A 21,279-nucleotide genomic window follows, 5' to 3' on the forward strand; every position below is an offset into this window, starting at 1 on the left:
CAAATAATAATAATTCCAACAGCAACATTAATGATAATAATCACAGTAAAAAGGTTCTTCACATGGGAATAAATCAACACAGAACTGAAACAGACAAAACAAACAAGATCTGTGTAAGAAATAAGAAGCAAACTTTAATATCATTTCACCCTTCATTAAATCCACATTAGCCGAGGAAGCTCCTTTAAATTGACTCTAATTGTTTGTTTTTCACATAATTGCATCAGCCACCATCTCTCTCTCTCTCTCTCTCTCTCTCTCTCTCTCTCTCTCTCTCTCTCTCTCTCTCTCTCTCTCTCTCTCTCTCTCTCTCTCTCTCTCTCTCTCTCTCTCTCTCTCTCTCAACACACTCCTGTGGAGGCAGGCGCTCAAATCAAATGTTTACCGTGTATATTCATAAAAATTGATGTATTGGTTCAGTAAACAGGTTGTAAGTTATTGTGACAGATGAATGTCGCTCACATTTTATTACAGCATTCAACCAGCAGGTGGAGCCGTGCAGTCTGAAAACCAGGTTGCCTCTGAGAGAGCACAGACAGGGAGGGCTGAGTCAGGATGGTTTGAGCAGAGTGGTGGTCAAAAAAACAATGGAGTCATTTGAGGGCATCAGTGGAGGTGAAGTGAGGTGTGAGCACTTTAATTTTCAAACACTGAGGCAATTTAGCCATGGGTAGCTTTCAGCTCAGCTTTATTAAGATACATTTATTTTTTTATCCCAAACCCATGCACAGACATGCAATGGAAGGAAAATGTAACCTCTGCTTTTAACCCATCTGGTGCAGGACACACAGACCAGTGAGCAGCCATGTACGGCACACAGGGAGCAGATGTTGGGGAGTAAGGTGCCTTGCTCAGGGACACTAGGAAGGGTAGGGAGAATCCTCTTGGATTTTTGGACAGATCAATCCGGGTTTGTCTTTTGTTGTTTCTCCGCGGAGTCGAACCAGAGACGAACCAGAGACCTTTTCTGCCCATAGTCTAAGTTTCTGCCACTAGTCCACCGCCTCTCCGCCTTGTTTCCAAGTGGCAAAATATTATGAGCATGAAATCATAGATCTATATTTGATCATATCGGTTAATTAAAAAGTTATTATGACTATTTGTTTCTATTAAGTTGGATATTAGGTTGGCTACATTTCGGGATTCGTAAGGTCTACTGAAACAAATGTGATGAAAACCCTCCAGTCTGAAACTAGCTTCTCGACGCCCACAGTAGCTGTAAACCGGTAAATGAAAACCTCCCCAACATAATCCTTGTCCTTATCTGGTGAGAGATAGAGAGAAATCTTTCCAACAGGCATCTTGGTTTTTTCAGTTTTATTGCACCCACATACAAAACATCTACCATCTCATGTCAGTGTGGACAGAGTGGGAGCAGCAGGTCAAACGAAGACAGCTGAGAAGGCCGCAAATCATAAAGCATCTACTGCTGCCGTTACTTTTTGTGGTTCGCCCGAGGACAAAGCAAGGCCGAGCATCTCTGCTTATTCCGATATATTTATTCTCATTTCATTTACAAATAATAATGCAAAGATACAAAGACATAAGCCTTCACACGAGAAAAATACATCAGGTACAGTTCAAACAGAAGCATATTTTCATCTTGAATATAGCTCACATTTACAGCCAACTTGGATTCTTTTGGTCCGATTCGACACTTAAATTAGAAAACACACCGTTTTAAGAACAAGGTTTGAACCAGTCTTTTTTTCTTTTTTTTTAAAGGGTTAGCTGAAAAAAGTACCACTTTGCCAAGCTGTGCTGCAGACCGCTAGATTTTGCATATTCTATGAAGATAATGTTTCCTGTTGCTGTGAGCGCACTGCAGGAGCACGGTGCACCCCTTCATGGCAGTAAAATGCACGTGCAGAGTGTGGAATATTGTATCACTGTACTCAGAAACAAAATACATTATATAACAATTTAGCTGCCATTGAATGAGGCTTGGACCAGGAGCAGGCCGCCCTCAAAAATCTACACGAAGAAGTATTCGTAGATGTGGTTAATCCACGGACTGACCATGCATAACTGTCCATGTCGTCTTCCTGATTCAGTTTAACATGTTATGTCACAAAATCAACCTACATACAGTTTATATATATGTATATGTTATATAAATATATGTATAGTGTGTATATATATAATATATATATATATATTATATATATATGGCCTGACCATCCAGTATTTGTAGCTGCTATTTTCTACTGTTAATTCTGTCTTTTATTCCTCTGACAAGGTATTGTTATATTCACTTGAAAATAATAGTGTTTGATAGCAGATCTATAAAACAAAGGCAAAACTTAAATCATTTAAAAGCAAAATGCAACATGTCAATTTCTTTTCTGACATATTTTTGAAGTCAGTGTCATGCAGAAAAGAGATTTCCCAGGTAACGGACCATCAGTCACGACTCTCTTAGTTGTGCTGCCTGGTTTTCAGTAACTATGTCCAATAATTAATGCAGTGATAAAGTCATCGATAATGTATGAAGTTACATAACATATCCTCTAATTTATGGCTGATTTTAAACTTTGGCTTTTTGGCATAATTGCGAAAAATAATATACAGTGTTGATGACAAACCTACATTAAAGATAAATTCAATAAAATCTAAATATAATCTTTTCTCTTAAAATAACATCTGATAGTAAGTCTGTAAATTAAATAAAAAGTGCTTTCAGGGCTTATTGAAAATAAAATTACTTATTCACTATTGTAGTAGTTCATATGTGGTGTTTTATATATGTCTGTTATTTTAGATACAGTGTTTAACTACTTTGACACATTTTATGAGGAGAAAAACAAACGTCGCTCTGTTGTAAACTATTTTCTCTGTAAACACTGGCGTTAACACCAATGGATACCTGAACGTTGATGCATAAAAAGGTGGCAGTAACAGGCGACACGTCGGTCAGAGCTATCTACATGACAACAGAAAAGTAGAAAAGAAAATATAAAAACAGAAAATGGACCTACAAAGACGTCAGGCTCACCATAAAGTCCGAGGTCCAGCAGAGAGTATAGAGCCACAATGATATATTGCAACACAGTATTTTCTCAGTGCATTTTCTCACTTTGACATCATATCACATGAAGCACGAAAAAACATTGTTCCTATAATAGCAATATACAAAGCTAGTCTATATCGTGACATAATAAAATCCCCGCGGGTGCAAAACAGAAAAATAAGCACACATACTATAAATTGCAGAGTAAAACATAGGCCTAAGATAGTACCGAGTGACAGCTTCTACATGTGCCTAAAAGGCTGATTACCATAAATCTGACGCTTTCAGGCTTCACACAGCATTCACGTAGCCGACCCGTGACGCAGAATCAAAGAGAGAGACAAAAGACAGCTTTACCACACAAGGAAAACAAAACCCTTAGACGCACAAAGCTCAACGCAACCTTGTTCGGAAAATAAAAAAACGAAGTCATAAGGGGGTAACATGTCCAGTGAGTCATGCAGTCACAAACCAAACAAACACAAAAAAACAGCATCAAATCAGAACCACGATGCATTCAGAAGTTTGAATATTTTTTTTTTTTAAAGGAAATAAAATAATCTTCCAGGTTACAATAAAATCTCATCTGATTTGATCACGTTTCACAGAACATGATTTGATTTACACGTGTGTGAGAATAAAGCTGAAACTTGCAGACACAGAGGGACCATGACACATATAAACAGACACAAAGTAGCAGCTATAGAACAGTAATCATTAAGTGGAATATTGAACGGATGTGGATGTATACTTTAAGACTTGGATATTTATATATGGATTCTATAAAATACTTTTCAGCGACTGATTGATTGATCGTGTCCTGCTACTGCATCGGTAATATGCCCTTTACATTTTGAGACATCACACTATTTCTGTATCTATAAACATTGTAATAATAATCTTTTAATCTGCTTATTAAATAGCTAATTTAGTTCCATTTAGCACAACTTGCTATTAAAAGCAGAAAGAGCTGAAACCTTTTGTCAGAACTCTGATTACCACTGTCCCAAAATAAAAAGGTTTTCCAATATTTTGGAAAAATCGGTGTAACAGCAGACAGCCAACAAAATACTCGCAGATTAAGTAAAAACATCTCTTTTAAATAGACTATCTATATACGACTTTTCAAAAATAATTAAAATTTACTCTCACTTTTATTTCAAATATTTCTGTTTTGTTTTACGTGTTTTTTACAAGAAGGCAAATTTAATCAAAGACGGGGCCAATAGGTCCAGTGCACACAACAGTCACATGGCGGCAGGGTTCGGTGTATAAACTCATAAATCAGTGTTAAATAAATGCATAAAGTGCAGTATTGATGAATGGGACACAATTGTGACAGAACTAAAACAAGATTCACTCATTAAAGGAGCAAATGCATGAAGTTATATTAAAGCAGGGCCACAGAACGGAGAGACAAATCAACAAAAGGGCACAGACAACGTGAAGAAGCTGATAATCAGTGTCACCGTAGAGCCGAGGAAACAAACACAGTCACACATATACAACTTAAAACAGAAGCCACAACCCCTCTGAACAGGCGAACCAGTGTTGGTCCAACAGGACATAAAGGCTCGATATGATAGGCAATGAGGATGACAACATGGCAACAACACAACAGCACAGATGTGACCGAAATACATTCTTGTTGCATCAACAATGCTGTTCTAGTATAGAGGCTGCTCAACCGTGTGGAAAAATATATTTATCTCAACTATACTGAGGTCACATCTTTGGGAGTAATCCAGGAGAGTTTCTACCGCACGCCACATGCCCCGACCCCTCAATGTTCCCTCTACACAATCCCTAATATCAAAGCAATGTCACAACACAAATAAAACATGAAACCGTCCATCGCCGCTCATTCTCTCAAAGACTTCTGCCTCGTCTACGTGAGGATTCCCTTTTCTCCGGTTCGTGTTGCAGCCTGAAACCAATCACTGTAATTTTGCATAGATACTATTACGCAAAATCTGATCACATTCATGTAAAAATGTCAAATAAAACCAGCCTGTAAACATCCGTTTCTCAAGAAATCATTAATCTGATGGGAGATAGATGGGCTGGTGTAGTGACGATCGATGAAGTTATGGATAAAGACCAGCACACCTCAAAAGTACAACGACACTAACGCAACTGTAAACACTGTCGGCCAAACCACCAGGAAAACAGTAAACATGACCCTTTTTTTCTCAGTTACATAAAAGTCATCTTTGCATGAAAACCAAAACAAGCTATTAAGGCAAAAACAAGTATGCACAGTGATTTGTGATCTCATGCATAACTCATTTTACTGCAATTTACTATGTTGAAACTCAAACTTCAGCATTTCCTAAAAATAACCGAGGTGGCAAAATGATGACTCATGTTGTCTCGAGACTTTACATCTTCAACTCGAATCGAAGTGGACTTTACTTTGGCTCCTTGATAGACCACACAGGGATCAGCGGGAAACTACTGCAAATAGGACTGAGAAGGACCAGCGCGACACAGAGGGGGCAGGGGGGGAGGGGGCGTTCTTGACCGGAGCTTCCTCTGAGTCATCATGCTACTCTGCACCGACGAGTTTGTTTGTACAGGGTTTGCTCTGCGGACATGGCTCAGTCATTCATAGATACGATACACCACAGACTGCCCTCATGAAAGCTAGGTGTCTGAAATAAATCAAAGTTTGATGACGGAGCCGCAAACATGATTCACACGGACAGAGGAGGGAGGCCGGCAGCAGTCTTCAGAAAACACGTCGATGCCTTTTTCTTACAGTAGTGTTTCTTTTAAAAGCTCTCTTTTGGGGTTCGATTGCTGTTGCCTGGTGTGGAATCGTTGCTCAGCCTTAAACGAGGCCTTCGCCGACATACTCCAAAATTAGCCCCACCCCCCACAGGACAGCAGCGTTCACACACCTGTGCATGGACACGTATGGTTTGTTAGAGCCGGTCGAGACGAAACGTGTCCTCTGTGGCCGGGTCGGCAAGGACCATGTCTGGGTCATTGAGCATGTGCAGGCCATCAAGCGTCAGTGGGTCGATCTTGAGATCGTCTAGTGGGAACTGGGAGTCGACATCGAAGCTGAAGTCTGAGGACAGTGAGCCTGTCAGGTCCTTGGGGAGGCTGGGGGGAGACTCTCCGCTCACTGAACAGAGACAAGACAGAAAATTCTAATTCAGTTCATTTTCAGTTGCATTCTACATACATATTTTTTCAAAACTCATATGAGGTCACTGTGATGTCTGGCCAGTGACATCGAATCAGTTAATCTGTGAGTCGAAGTGAACATTTGTGCCAAATTTGAAATAATTCCTTCAAGGCGTTCTTGAGGTATTTCATTGGGGTTTCTAATCAGGTCATTCTTGAGTCCAAGTGAAGCTTTGTGCCAGATGTAATGGAAATCACTATGAACACAAGGTCACTGTGACCTTTGACCACAAAAATCATATCCATTCATCTTTGAGTCCAAATTTGAAGTCCCTGAAGAAATTCTTGAGATATCATGTTCCCACGAATAGAAAGGACGAACAACACAAACACTTTCGTATTCGGCCACTGGGTGTCTCCAGCGTGGAGGCATAAAATAAACGGCTAAGCAGATATCTATCGCTCCTGAGTTTTTTAAGTGAGGAAGGGAAGATAATTTCACATCGATTTTTTTAATAAGATTTGAGCATCTTAAATTCGGTTTACTGAGTATACCAGTGCAATCTAATATATTTTAAAAGCCCAGTAAAGAATCACATCTTCGTTAAGGTTTAATGTGTTTTTGGTTGACACAGTGTATGAGACAGTGTGATGGAAGCAAACTATACAAGCACATATGAGGCAGCTTTGCTCTGTCTGGGGCCTTTACAGCTCTACATGTTAGATCCTATAGATCTGAGCTTTAACAAGCCACTTGCAGAGAGAGTCTAGAAGCCATGTGATGTGTCGCACTTAAAGTGTTGAAGCGGCACCTGTGAGAATGATGTTGGGGATGTTGCCATGGCTACTGTAGCCCAGCTGCTGCGCGTCTTGGAGGTTGCAGTGGCCACCAGTCAAACCCATCATGAGCGCCTGGGAGTAGTTGAGGGTGGAGGTCTGGTTATACAAGCTGTCGGAGCTGATGGGGGTTTCCATCATGTTGAACTGCTCCAGCTGGTTCTCACAACAGAAAGAAGTGTCAGGGCTGCTGATCGCTCTCAAATCTGCACAACGAAATATGGACACTTATGACAGACAGTGAATGTACCTGTTGCGACAGAGCACTGGCCTGAATGGACGGGAGCTGCTGGTCGTAGAAGTCTGCGAACACGCTGCCCAGTATGGAGTTATGCTGCAACAAGAAACAGATCAAATCTGATTATTAAGCTGCAGGTAAAAACCCATAGTGCCGGAAAAGGGATACTTTTGAGTTGATTCTATGTTTGGGGAAAGGGCCCAGTGTTCTGTGTGTGTGTGTGTGTGTGTGTGTGTGTGATACAACATTTGTATACATATGGCAGAAGAGACTGACCGCCCTGCTCAAACATTAACACAGCTTAAATGTGCACTGACATAGGAGGGGATGATATACACAGGAGGACGCACTACAGGAGAAACATTTTCATTCTCAGAGGACGTTTAAGACACACACACCAAACATGTGACTGTGCACCAAGGAAGGTTTTTAGTCCTCTGTTTTAATTATGAATGCAAACTAAACTATACCCTGCAGTTTTTGCAGCATTTTCTGTGGTACACACGTGTAGCAGACAAACGCCCACTATTGCAAGGAACTACTAATAAATATCCCATTAAGTGAGCTATGTAGATATATGTATAGTAAATAAATTAATATGCAAGCAAATAAATGAGGGAACTGGATAAATTATGTGAATTACAACTTCTTTACGTCATATTCCGTCCAATATATATTGTCGTAAAGGTTCCTTTATACTGATAAATGATGTCAAAACTGACATATATATGTCTACAATGACTATAAGGGTCACAGCTCTTTCCACTTCCTCCTCCTTCTGGCCTTAGTGTTTTCATTGACAAGTACAGAACTGAAATATATTCACATGGAATAAAGTGAAAAATCCCTCTGTGACTTGATTCTCCCTTCGCCGACTCGAAAGCCCCTCTAATTCTCTTGAAGTTTCTGATTTGAATGTCCTCATTGGAACAGCAACCAGAAATTCTCCTGTTTCATCGTGGCCTCTTAATGTATAAGTAATTGGATCATATTCCCAGCCCGTGCTCCTCCTAGTTCCAAACCAAATTATCTGTGTGTGCTGCAGATGTCCCCACAGGGCAGAGCAGGATAATAGAGCACATGAGCCCGTCAGTGGTTAAAGCCTGTGTGGATAATCTCAGGACTATACGAGTGAGACACTCCAGCTCAGGAAGGAACTGAGAAAACAGCAGCAAGAACAAACACAAACGCAGACAGGGTTTATCATCCCTGTGACTCGCCTCAGCATTTCAAACAGACATGATCACACTTACAATTCAGTAGAAGCAAAGACTTATTTAACATGCTGCCTGATTCGTTTTAAACTGAATTCAAAACAATTGTTTTGAATTCAGTTTGAATTATTCAAGCTTGTAATTCAGTTGAATTACAAGCTTGTGTAATTCAAGCTTTTATTCAGCAGTTAATGATTTACAAGACAACTGCTTCACCAGGGTGTAAAATCTCAAATGCTTGTACTGAATCTGACAGAGGTTAACAACCCTGATCCATGTTTACCTTGGGTGTGTTTACTTTATCTTAAAGCACTACCCTGCAAGCAAGGTTCAGTTTGTCCACATCCAGCCTCAACCCCACCCCCCTTCCCATGCTAACCCAAATCCCCAGACTTGTGCTGGTGCAAATCCCTGACTAAGCATGAATATCTGGTTTACATACAAAAATAGCAGGACTGAGAAGGAAAAACAGAGGTGATGCAACACAAATACAACAGAAGCAGCAGAGAGGGTCAGGGACACATCTACATCACAACACATCGATGAGTATTTAAAGGGACCGGCAGTAAGATCTGGGCAAAATAGGAACCACTTTAGTCTATTTCATGTCATGATGATCATATTATAACACTGTTGTAATGCAACACTGTTAATTGTCAGAGTGATATATGACACTCTGCTATGAATTCATATCTTACAAAGTCAGTTGAACTTGATCTTTTAGCATGTCAGAGCAGGAAAAGTCCATCTGTAATTATTAACATTAATTAGGGAGAAATAGGGCATTCTGGGAAGCTTCCTTAAGATTTCCTGCTGTGACATGATAAAATGTCAGTTTCTAACCAACCAACCAACATTTTGATAAAAGCGTAAAAATAGCCTGTGTTCATTTTATTGATCTCACTCAACAATTGCTTGAAATAAACGTTGTCTTTTTGCCCAGATCTACGAATGTTGACTCGACACAATAAAAGCAGCTGTAAGGGGGAGGGGTGGGGTGTCAACAGAGTCCTACTACAGTGAAGTTTATACAGAGCGAGCCACCGACTCTTTGGTTCACACGCCCTTACTTGAGGCGAGCCTCCGGGTGAGAAGCCTTGATTGGAGACAGGGGAGGTTGGAGACTGATTGGCAGAGGATCCAACCCTACTGCGGTACTGTTGGAGGGAGGAGGCCTGATACAAGAGGATATGTTTGAGTTATTCACACTGGAGGGTTATCTCTGCTGGGGTCTGCATGCACTAAGGTGCTATTACTGGTTATCAGGGGCGCGGGGTACTGGCCCAAGCTGAAATCTGATTGGCCCCTGAAGTGCCCCTGTCCTGTCAGCACTTGTTGTTATTAATAAATAATTCACCTACAAAATATTAAATAAAAATGACAATTTGATAAACATTTTTATCTTCTAAGCATGTTTTGAAGAACACAATGTCATTGAACAAAGAACATTCTTCCAAATAAGTTCAAAGATGTGTTGCTTTGCCTAAAGCTTTCTGGCCAACAGTAAATAAGGAATGACTTAAACACGTGCACCTTACTGAATCAGGATTTGTGCACAGATGTTGGACATATAATTGGCCCCTATCATATTTAGAAAAATCCTAGATCTGCCACTTGAATAGGCCTGTTTTAGAAACTTTCTAATTATTTTTCACAAAAAGTGGTTGGGATTTCAAATGCAAGACACATGCTCTGTGCAGTTTCTGAAAGAGATGAGACGTTCAAGTGATTGTTGTTAGACTGGAAATGAAAAACATCAGGATCCCTGACTGAGGAATCACTGGTTCCCTCACTGCCTTTAATGGTAACAACCCAGCATCAGCATAGTGACAGAAATTTTGAAATAATCGCAGAACGTGAAGGAGGAAAACCGCTCACTTCATATCATACTGATGCATTAATCATACTGAGAAAGATCTGGGAGAAAGTGTTAAATCTTCAGGGGATTAATTTGGAGGAGAAAAATATTGCCAACAATCAGAGCTGAGCGACTGAACTCAGTAAAACTGGAGGATCAGAGAGAAACGACTCCACTCTCTTCTCATCTGTTCTGTAATATCCACTCTTTTCATTGTGCTCACCCAAAATAATCAAAAGGAAGATATTTCCACAGACCAAAACAAAGAGAAACCAAAAAGAGAAATCATATTCTGATTCAAAGATCACGACCGTAACTGTGGAGAGAGAAATATACAAAATATAGAAATAGAAATTTACTTTCACAATAAATAACAGATAAACTATCAGGTGATTCATATTTATAGGAGTATCAAACGAGAGTGATAATCTCTTATCACTGGAAAATTAACACGGAGTTCAAATCACCACATTTCTAATCTCTGCATTGATAAGCTATCGCAATAGTGGTAGCATGAGATACAGACGTGATAAAGCAGTTCAAGGTTTCTCGATACAGATATAAACTTCTGCAATGATCATTACTGCAGTGGACTTGTTTGAAACCGAAAGAAGAAGATATTTTCGATAACCAAGCCGTACCTGTGTTGATTCAATAGCTAAAATGTACAGGTTAGAAAACGCTGCTAAAACCATTTCTGAAAACAAATCAGTGCAGAACTTCAGCTATACCAATGCTGAGGAGATTCTTATTCGGGATTCATTAATTCAATGGTTTGAGCTGCAGACCTGCCACAGTACAACTGAGGTGAAGAGAAAGTAGGCCACTTCATTTGCAGAAATCCAACTGCAACACAAGTAGAGCAGCGAGAGCCAAGATCTGAAGGATGTGCGGCGCTGCGCAAATAATAGATCTCATTCTTTGAAAAAAAATGTTGTCCATTTTTGATGTCCCAACATTGGCAAAATAAATGCAGCCCATAACATCTTCACATTGTGAAATAATGTGCAGAGTCTTGACAGAGCTATGATACTCAGACGAGGCGTTGTGTATTCAATGCACTGGCGACACCTGAAAACACAGCCTCGCAACAACCAGCCGCTTCAAACATAACACCAGGCCTGATGCGGACAGACGCGTGCACTGCTCACCGTGTTCATGTCCATGGTCATGTTGCTCTGCGAGGACGTGTGGTTGTCTAACGTGGAGCAGGAGTTCACAGAGGATGGCAGCTGGTCCATATCTGTCTGCTGGAATATAAAAAGGGAGTAATGAGTAGACTTAAGTGTAGTCATCAAGTGCCACTTTATAGTTTTAATACTGGTTTATCACAAACACAGTACATCACTAGCTGACCAGTATGTGTTGTAGCCCCTGATAACATACTTTCAGTTCAATTTGTTTTCTTATCAAGCTATCAGAGATGCACATCAGCTGTTAAAGTTGTTTTATGACTTCTAGTTTATGTGGAGGGAAACTAACTTGCTGGCTCTGGTGAGTCTGGGACAACAGCTGCTGGCTGAAGAAGGCATACTGGGACAGCTGCTGCTCAAGGTTCATCGCGTTGATGGCCGTCTGGGGGAAGTACAGGAACAGAAAAGAGATGAAGTTCCAATATTTCAGAATAAATTAACTGAGTCATACTTACTAAACACCTACGCAATAAAATCAATCTTCCACCGAGATATTTAAACACCACAAACATGACAACAAAATGACAAACTGAACCAATGGGAATACTTATAGTGAAACAAACCAAACACAATCAATGTTAAGAGAGTAGGTCTGTACCTGAGAGAGAGAGAGAGGCGGAGATGTTGGGGAGAGCGGGAGGTTCTGCTGCTGGTGGGAGTCTCCTACGTTCAGGATGAGAGGAACCATGTTGTCCTGCCCCAGCTGCATCTCCATGGATACCGGCTGAGAGGTGTCCACGCCTACCCAGCACACAAAGACAGAATGAGGAAGGAAAGAATCTTTTATCTTCAAGGCACACACAGAGTGCCAAAGTCGGAAATCAATGCATTTTATCGCAGGAATCTCAAATTGTCTGTGGCACCTTGCGTGTTAGGCAGGTTCTGTGTGCTGTTGGAGGGGCTGAACGAGGAGGCGATGGCTGTGTCGTCCGAGTCGAGCGGGATGGGCAGCGGAGGAGGGAACTGGATGTTGGTCAAGTCAGGCAGAGAACCGCCAGTGTTGTGGGCTGCTGGTTTGAGCGTGGGGGTCAGCTGCTGGTCGGGAGATGGGAATATGCTGCAGAAAAAAGACGGATGCAGTGAACTTATCAGGGTTGATGATCTTAACCTGAAAGATCATCTGTTTGATAAAAGAAAGAACAGGAACAGAACCCGACTGATTTATTAGATGACTGATATAAATCTGTCAAGCCTGGCCTTTTAAGGAAGTGGCCTTGTGGGAATTATGTGTACGTTTGTGACATAGGAGATGTAGACGATGCAGTGTGTTGTTAGTTATGTTTATTCCCACCACCTCCATCGATGTCAGTAACCTGTTTTGTGGCCGCTGTGAACACTAGGCACTGAGGGATTTAGCTGTGCATGTTCCCTGTGGTTTTGCAATTAAGTGCCCATTCTCTACTCCAGAATCCGTCTGGAGTGTTTACTATTACCATTAATGAGCCATGCATAAGCTAAGTGTGGTAGCAGTTTGGAGCTGCCAAGCTGGAGAGGTGAAACGTCTGTATCAGTTTTTACCTTAAATCAAACTCTGTGTAGACGGTTGTATTTGTACTTTATTTGTGAAAAAATGAATGTCATGAAACTGTAAAATATTTCACCTAAATTACATGTATTTGTTATTAGGGTTTGATAAATAGAACTTGTGTATATCTATATCTATAAAGATATTCATAAATAGACAGAGAGAGATGGATGGATGGATCGGTATCATACATTTTCAACTTGCTAATATTGGTTTCTGCATCAGCCCCCAAAACTCCATATCAGTCGAGCTCTGATAAAAATTGTTTGTTACTTCCGAGACAAACAACCTCCAGAGATATTTGAGACTTCATGCAATTGGCCAGTGGTACTTCAGCTAATGCTTCTGCTCTGCACTGTTATTACTGTGGTCGCCAAATGTTAATGAAAGGGAAATTAACTGATGTATAATTACAGTCAGATCTTTTATTCATGCATGTTCTCCAGATGTGTGTAAATATGCACTCGATTTGTAGCTGCTGCTGCTTGTGTGCTCTTTACCGCCATTTTATAACAGTGCAGCCAAAACATCAATTCATTATGTTAATCTCACTTTATATAAATGTGTCCTCAAAATGGGTCAGATGAGGAAAACGTTGAAATACTCACTGGATTCCAGGAACTCTGCACAGCTTGGACCTTGAAATGTTCTGAACGGAGAGAAGAATTGTAGCTATTGAGAATCGTGGAGATGAAGCTGACAGAAAAACATTAATTTGTGTTCAGACTTCTCACCTTTTTACAGTCCCACTCCTGTTTTTGTCCATCCTCATCAACCTCTAGTTTAACTGCTTCTGAGCCCGGCACAGTGAGCAGCAGAACTGCAGAGATAGAGGAAAACAAATCTCCTCAGTCTCTTGGGTCAACAGATGTCCAGCCTGTTTGAGTAATAATCATAGCCTACATGTCTCTGTTTAATGTGGTCCAACCATATTTAAAGACCATATCAGAAAAATTAGAAGCGAGGAAAGAACAATAAGCGAGACATAAGAAAGTTCAAAAATATATATATTGTTTTAACTGAGCATACACCCTAGCTGAAACATAGGGTGTATGCCACATGTGTGTATATCAGCCTTGAGCAGCAGGTCCTGGTTAGACTCCTGACCAGCTGGACCATTTACTGCGTGTCATTATTATCTCTAGAACCATTTCCCATCTCTCTTTCAAATAAAGGCAAGAGTCCAAAAAGCTCTAAATTACTGAATAATAATAATACATAACACTCAGAATGTTGCTGCGTGTTTGCAAAAATAGATCAGGTTTGCAAAAAAAACTCCTCCACCACTGCCTACTACTGATAAATGGTAAAAACACCTAAATAGTCTAAGAACTGTCACATTAGAAGTAGTAGAGCTCAGTTTATACAACACACATTAAATTGTTTAATGTTACGGCGTGTGTGGTATAGCAACTTATCGTAATACAGTTTTAATCTAAGCCTAAAATCACTTTATCTTAAGTCTTTTGTTTTGCTCAAGGACTTTTTCCTTTTGCTTGGTGACTTTATTATTAAATCTTTTCAGATAACACGCACCTCGTTTGGGCTGGAGCTCCTGTGATCCTCCAGTGAAACAGGGCTGCTGGACGGGGGTTAGTGTGCTCTGGTGCAGCGCTGAGTCAGAGTTTGTCCTGCGGCACAAGAAGTCACACAAATCATTGTGAAGTAAAATACAAGACATGTCCGTGTGTGTGAAAGCAGACAAAACACATGTCAGTGAACCGCAGCGTTGTGTAGAACATAAAACACACGATGGTATAAATATCAGTATCAACACAAATTAGCCATTATGACACATTTTTAAGGTCATAGCGAGTCTTCACTGGTTTTTGACAAATAAAGGAAAAGACATATCGCGCTCTTTAAAAGGATTTAATTTTTCAATCTCAGTGACCAAACTGAGCCTAAAACCAAATACAGCTGTCAATTTCAACACAAGAATCATTTTTTTCTTGTTCATGTTGAAAGTCATCAGCGAAAAAGAGGACTTTTGTCTATAACTGTAAGATGTTAAGTTAATATGAAAGTCTGAAGAGGCAACGTTTTCATATTCTCAGTAAGTGTCATGTTTGATCCTTTCAGGTGGTCTCACCTCCTCCAGCTGGTATCCAGTGGCGGTGATAGATACACTGAGCCATAGGGACAGCTGTCAATGTGAGATCTCAGGTTAAGAAAATACAGCTGCAGATAGAGACTGTTGGCAGGTTCAATGCATTGATTTCTGTGGATTCTTTGAACATACGAATATAGATTTTAAAAGAGTAAACCAAACCAAGTAAAGGAAGAACAAACTTTGAGCTTCACATCCAGGTCTGATATGTGTCAGGCTTTATTTGAAATACTGACTGGATTCTATAGGAGGTTTTTCAACATTTTCACCAATTTCCCAGAAAGTAATATATGGATTTTGGTGTTGGGGGGGAATCTGGCACATTGAGGGACTGATATTTCTGAGTATGTGCGATCTGTGTGTGTGCAATTTGGTGTAATTCAGGATCTAGGGGTTTTAAATATGGTTTCATAATCAGACTGCTGAGTGCCAATCTAGTTAGACTTAAATTCAACAACAAGCTAACACAAATCTAGTTGAGGGATTTGTAAAAATCTGTAAATATAAATGTCAGATAAGAAATCCACAGACTGAGGATTTGTAATTTTTAACAAGTCGTTGACTGATTTTTTATGAAGGCTTTATTTTTCCTTATTCCTTACGATGGTGACTGACGTTCTCTGGGATTAATGATGATCAGAAAAATGTTTATGAAACTGCTTATATTCTAATGTCAACGACAATATTTTCCATATTTTTCTTTAAATGGTTTATATTTTTATTATTATTATATTATTATGTATCACGGTAAGATCCAAGTAATTTAATTGGGAAAAAGTCTGAAATTATACTTGATATTTGATTTATGCTACAAAACTACATGCTTTTAAATGATATTGAGAGCTCAGATATCAAATAATAAGACGAAACAGAACTTCACTAACAGAATTTAACCCCTTAATGAGAAACAGCATTAAAGGATATCTGGCGCCCATGTTTGTCCACTGACAGAGGTTTTTGGTGCGGGGATGTGATGCGGTTCCGGTCCCGGTAGACTCTGTCCACCAAGCCGTGGTGTCGCGTCGATCTGTTCATGTCCAGCTCTGAGTTCTGACGAACGTAGACAAAAAACATTTCATTTAACTGATTCCATTGCAAATATTACCTGTCAGTAGTTCAAGCCACCACTTTTGTTTGAAGGTCAGTTCAGACTATATTTAAAAAATGGAATGCAAACAGACTTAAATCCTTTGTTATCTGAATTTAATTTACATTTCGTTTGAAGAGACGTTTTGCACTAGCTTGATGGTTTTCTGTGTCCCCAGTTACACTGACTGTCCTTGGCTCACAGAATGAACCTGTGTTCTGCGCTCTCACATCAAATGAGATCCTGGTGGCAGTGATGAAAGTTATTGCGGCTCAAGGCAAGAAGAACTACAGAGAACAGGAAAATGCCTGTGAAATTAATAATGAAAATGAAAAGGATATGGAAAAGGGCCGATTTATATTTGCAAAGGCATCCTGAGCTGGTTCACAGGAAACAAAAAACTATTTCAGAAATTCCCAAACTTGGAGTAGAACTTCAATATTCCATAGCAATCCAAGTATAGTGTATGTATGCCAAATGATTCCCCTCTGTGTAAATTGTGGCCCCTTTATGGTGCCTGAAATCCAATCTCCACTTGCGTGACCTACCTCATGTAGGGCTGTGGTCTGATTAATTTATTCTTCCCCTTTCTACCTATTCTAAACATAAGCACTCTGCATAGCAGAGTATTCATCCCCTGGAACAGGATCTGTTGTTATAGAGCGGCCACAGGTTAAATGGATATTGTAGGATGTTATTCAAACTTAGTCATGGACAGAGAGGATATTTACTTGCATGAAACTGCTGCCGCATAACTAACCAACACAAATCAAATCTTTCCAACATTAAAGACAAATCAATTATTCTTCATTTATACAGCACCTCAGCTGTTAGATATACTTAGTTACAATGCTACAGAAAAGAGATAAGTCTTGAATCTTACCTGAAAAGACACATCAATAGTGCTGTTTCCAAGCTGATTGACGTTTGGCAAAGACCCTCCGTAGTACTGCCCACGGTTCTGTCCCAGCTGCAGGTACTGAGTCTTCTGCAGCTGTAACTGGAAACACAACAACAGCAGGTGTGAGACAACATGAAATTACAATTGCATCCTCCAGTGACATGAGTGAGCTACAAATGCACCACAGGCCTGAAGCAACAAGAAGTATTGTTCAATATTATTAATCATGACAGCTCAATGTGATTCCCTGCAGGGACAGTCCAAGAAATATTCTACAAAGGGGACATAATTGCATCCTTACACTGCTCCGACCCCAAACCCATTAAAGTCCTATAATTGTGTGATGTTCTATACAGCTTCCCTGAAACCGCCATATTGACAAATCGATCGACTTTTTTAACCATATGTTTGAGACGGGACAAAATATTGATGGACATTGGCTGAAGTATCATTACATGAGAGAAACAACACAATCTAACTGAGGTAGAAAAATGAAGGCAAATATTGATGCAGAATTTGCAGCACTCATCGCAGCAACACTTTGTGCATTCAATAAGACGTGAAGAGTAGTTGCACTTATGTGAATTACTAAAAATCGAACTCCCTAAAGCCTGTATGACAGTGCCTACATTCCAGATAATATCCAGTTCCATTTCCCAATAGAAAAGCCCATAATCTGTCAATGAAATTTTCTTATCCAAGCCCACTGATCATTGATGGCAGGGCAGGAAATCTAATAAAAACAATTACTATGCCTGCATCACTGGTGAATTTTAAATAAGCCTTAGACCTCAGAGTGTGTGTTTGTTTAAAACACATGTAAACCCGGCTCTGTTGACAAAAGGTTGTATATTGTAACGATTGCAGATCAAAAGGGAGTTCCGTGCTAATCTTTTTAAACACAGTGAGACAGGTACAGAAAGAAGGAGAGCTGAAGTGGAGAAGGAGGGGACAGAGGGAAACTCTAGGACAAGAGTTTAACTTTGGCTCAGATATGACTTCCTGTACTATTATGTCTGTTCCACGCATCCATCATCTACATCCTTTATCCTTTGAGGGTCACAGGAGGGAACCAATCCCAGCCGACATTGGGCGGGAGGAGCGGTTAAGCCTGGACAGGTCCCCAGTGAGGGCCAGGTCCGACATACAAAGGTAAACAACAATCACTTACACTCCCCTATTAACCAGGGGTTTGGTTAATAGGAGTGTGTTTTGGGATTGTTGGAGGAAGCAGAGAACCCAGAGAATAGTCACATTGACACATTCAAACTCCACACAGAAGGACCAAGCTGGGATTCAAACCAGAAATGTTATTATTGTGAGTGTTAACCAATGTACCACCATGCCACTATGCTACTAGCTGTCCTTTTATTAATGCAAATCAACAGTTATAAAACTGAAGCCTCAATCAAGAGCAAACTAAATCTTAAGATGTGCATCCTAAATTACAAATGTATGATAACATGGTAATAAAAACATCTTACAATTACACAGTTTTATCCCTGCCGTCCAGGAGATTATGTTTTCGTCTGTGTTTGTTTGTTAGTTATCAGGATTACGCAAAAGCTAGTGGATAGATTTCCATGAAAATTTGGAGTAAGATTGAAGAATGGGTCAGGAAAGAAATACAGAGATGAGATTGTGAGACTGGACGTTTTGCAACATTTCCATTGATTTCTCAGAGCAGAATCCTTGGTTCTTGACTTCTAAAATTCTGTCATGTTTTGGGTAGAAGTAGTAATGAGTGTCCGCAATTTGGTGCAGATACAAATACAAATCAAGATCTAGTGAATTGTTTTGGCAAAGGTTTGCGCTCTCGGAGTCCCATTCTAATATGTCATTTTGGTCTAATATCGCAGCATCTCCTAAAGCTTCATAAAAAGGCCTTTTGTCACGGCAGACATTTTGACCTGCAGGAAAGGCCGACAGGTACTATTATTATTAATCATTGCTCCATTCTGTTCACGTGTCCCAAATAAGTCATGGCAGTGAGCCAGCACTGCGCAGAGGCTTTTACAACTGGGACATTCCAAAATATCTTCTGTTGGAACCAAATACACTGTGAAGAGTTGTTGCCATTGGATTAACTTTGCAGTTTTTTTTAAAGCTTCAGCAGGTTGATATCACTGCAGCAACAGAGATATAAACAGATTCCACACATGCACATTTCTCATCCACTTAGACAGTTAAGAATATTCAGTAATAATAGTTATGCAATAAAATTATAACAGTTATTGCAGTGTGGCTTTAATAGTTATGCAGTATTGTTATGATAGTTATTGCAGACGTTATTATGGTTATTGTAGTACTGTATAATGATATAACTCATTGCTGCATAGTTTTAATAGCTGTAGAGTATATCTATACTTTTTATTACAGTATTGTTATTATAGTTAGTGCAGTAATGTTGCAGTATTGTTATGATAGTTATTGCAGTAGTTATTACTTTATAACTAGATAACTCATTGCTGTATAGCTTTAATCGTTTTTGCAGTATAGTTTTTGAAGTATGGTTATTTTATTTATTGCATTATAGCTATAATAGTTATTGCAGTATAGTTATAATGCTGATTGAAATAAAGTTATAATAATGTTGCAGTAAAGGTCCACAGAGCGTGTCCATCGGTCCGTACTGAGCCCAGCTGCCTCCATAGGATTTAGTTTGGAGGCCTGCGCTGTATTTGGCTTTAAATCCACATAATCTGTTGGCTTCATCTTTATGTCACTGATGCTGCGCTGCACTCAGACCTGTCAGACAACTTCACAGAGCCACTGCCCATCACCACCGCCACACACACAGGCCTGTGGACGAGGTAACATACCATAATAATAAAACAACACTAGAGTAATACGAGTGTGCGCGCTTGTGTGTGTGTGTGTGTGCGTGTGTGAGTTTCAGTGGGTGATGTCCGCCTCTCCTCTCTGAGCACGAGACCAGGCTGCAGTTGGTCGCGCGCTGTCAAATCCGCGTGCACGCACCTTCGCTTTCATGCGTGGGGCACGAAAAATGTAAGAACTTTTTTTAGACGGAGGTTCGGGTCGTCCGTGTTTACATCGATGTCACTGCTGCCGTGTGGGTGCGCGCGCGCGTGTGCGTGAGTGTGCGTGTGTGTACGTGTTAAAGGCGGCAGGAAGCGTCGTTTGTTATTGTTTACCTCCTCTGCGCCGACTGCGTGGAGCCGCGACACTGACGCATATTTGACAGTTCGCTGAAAACACTCGGAGAAAAGGGGGGGGGGGGATATATACACACACACATACACACACACACACACACACACACACACACACACACACACACACACACACACACACTGACACACACAAACACACACACGAAGCGGTGTCGTTACCCTCGCCGCCCGCGTGATGCTCAGGTCCTTCATCACTTCTTCAAACGCCGCCGTCTCCTCCGCCTGCTTCTGGTTGTGTAACGCGATTTTCTCGCTGAATTTCCGCGGATTGTTCGAAGTCGCCATGTTTCGCTCTCCTGCTCCGTTTTGCCTTCACTGGTCAGCGTCAAGTTGCCGGAGGTTCCAGAGACACCACTTCCGGTTAGAGCACAGAGCAAGGGAAGTTGACAGTTCAAATTGTACATCAGCTTCTTGACCGCCAGGGAAATAAAGTACAAGAAGCGGTAAGAAATTACATTGGCTATGTATAAATAAATAGACAAAAAACTAATAAATAACAAATAAATATATAAATAAATACTGAAATTACGATAGAATATTAGGGGCAATTAAAGGGGGAAACAAATCAGAGATTTCCTGAACTTTACCGGAAAAGGGGTTATTGTTTTACAAGAATAAAGTTGAAATATTATGAGACTTAGTTGTAATTTGTCCAGAAAAAAGCTCTTGCAAAGAATATAGTTGTAACATAACTTAAATAAAGTGGTAGTATAACAACAATGAAGCTGTAAAATAGCAAGAATAAAGTTGTAATCTAACAAGAATAAACTCTTAATATATTATGCTACAATACTAATATGATCCAACATGGGAGGCCACTGACATCTGCTGGAGCCTCCCCTCAAGGCCTCAGAAGTCTCTGATGAGGTAATAACAACAGAAACAACAACATTAAACAAAATTAGAGTAAAACTAGGCTTTTCTTTTTCAAATATTTATTTTACACATTAACCTTAAAACTCATTAAGTTTCAAATC

The 21,279-nt window shown here is 40.1% G+C and overlaps 1 protein-coding gene across 2 annotated transcripts; it reads right to left on the reverse strand.

The window, feature by feature from the left end:
* Positions 1-1,302: 1,302 nt before the first annotated feature.
* On the reverse strand, positions 1,303-20,642 carry crtc1a (CREB regulated transcription coactivator 1a). Of its 2 annotated transcripts, XM_062404284.1 has the most exons (15): positions 20,462-20,642; positions 17,091-17,207; positions 16,043-16,170; positions 15,103-15,162; positions 14,547-14,641; positions 13,745-13,830; positions 13,619-13,659; positions 12,349-12,542; positions 12,084-12,226; positions 11,775-11,867; positions 11,444-11,542; positions 9,505-9,609; positions 7,233-7,316; positions 6,958-7,138; positions 1,303-6,143 (listed from the first exon to the last, which is right to left on the reverse strand). In XM_062404284.1, exons 1-15 carry the CDS (start codon positions 20,585-20,587, stop codon positions 5,938-5,940), a joined length of 1,758 nt encoding a protein of 585 aa, XP_062260268.1. In that variant the 5' UTR covers positions 20,588-20,642; the 3' UTR covers positions 1,303-5,937. The 2 variants fall into 2 exon arrangements, with proteins under 2 accessions (XP_062260268.1, XP_062260269.1); XM_062404285.1 differs by lacking the exon at positions 9,505-9,609.
* Positions 20,643-21,279: the final 637 nt, after the last annotated feature.

Source organism: Platichthys flesus, chromosome 14, assembly GCF_949316205.1.
Source record: "Platichthys flesus chromosome 14, fPlaFle2.1, whole genome shotgun sequence".
Lineage (NCBI taxonomy): Eukaryota > Metazoa > Chordata > Actinopteri > Pleuronectiformes > Pleuronectidae > Platichthys > Platichthys flesus.

What these genes read in the sequence shown, in the direction of transcription:
- crtc1a (XM_062404284.1), bottom strand. Translation starts at nt 20,587, where the DNA reads ATGGCGACTTCGAACAATCCGCGGAAATTCAGCGAGAAAATCGCGTTA. An exon ending in TGCAGAGTTCCTGGAATCCA is followed by an intron (nt 12,543 to 13,618) that starts GTGAGTATTTCA and finishes TTTTTTCTGCAG; the next exon opens with CATATTCCCATCTCCCGACC. An exon ending in TGACCATGGACATGAACACG is followed by an intron (nt 9,610 to 11,443) that starts GTGAGCAGTGCA and finishes CTCTTGTATCAG; the next exon opens with GCCTCCTCCCTCCAACAGTA.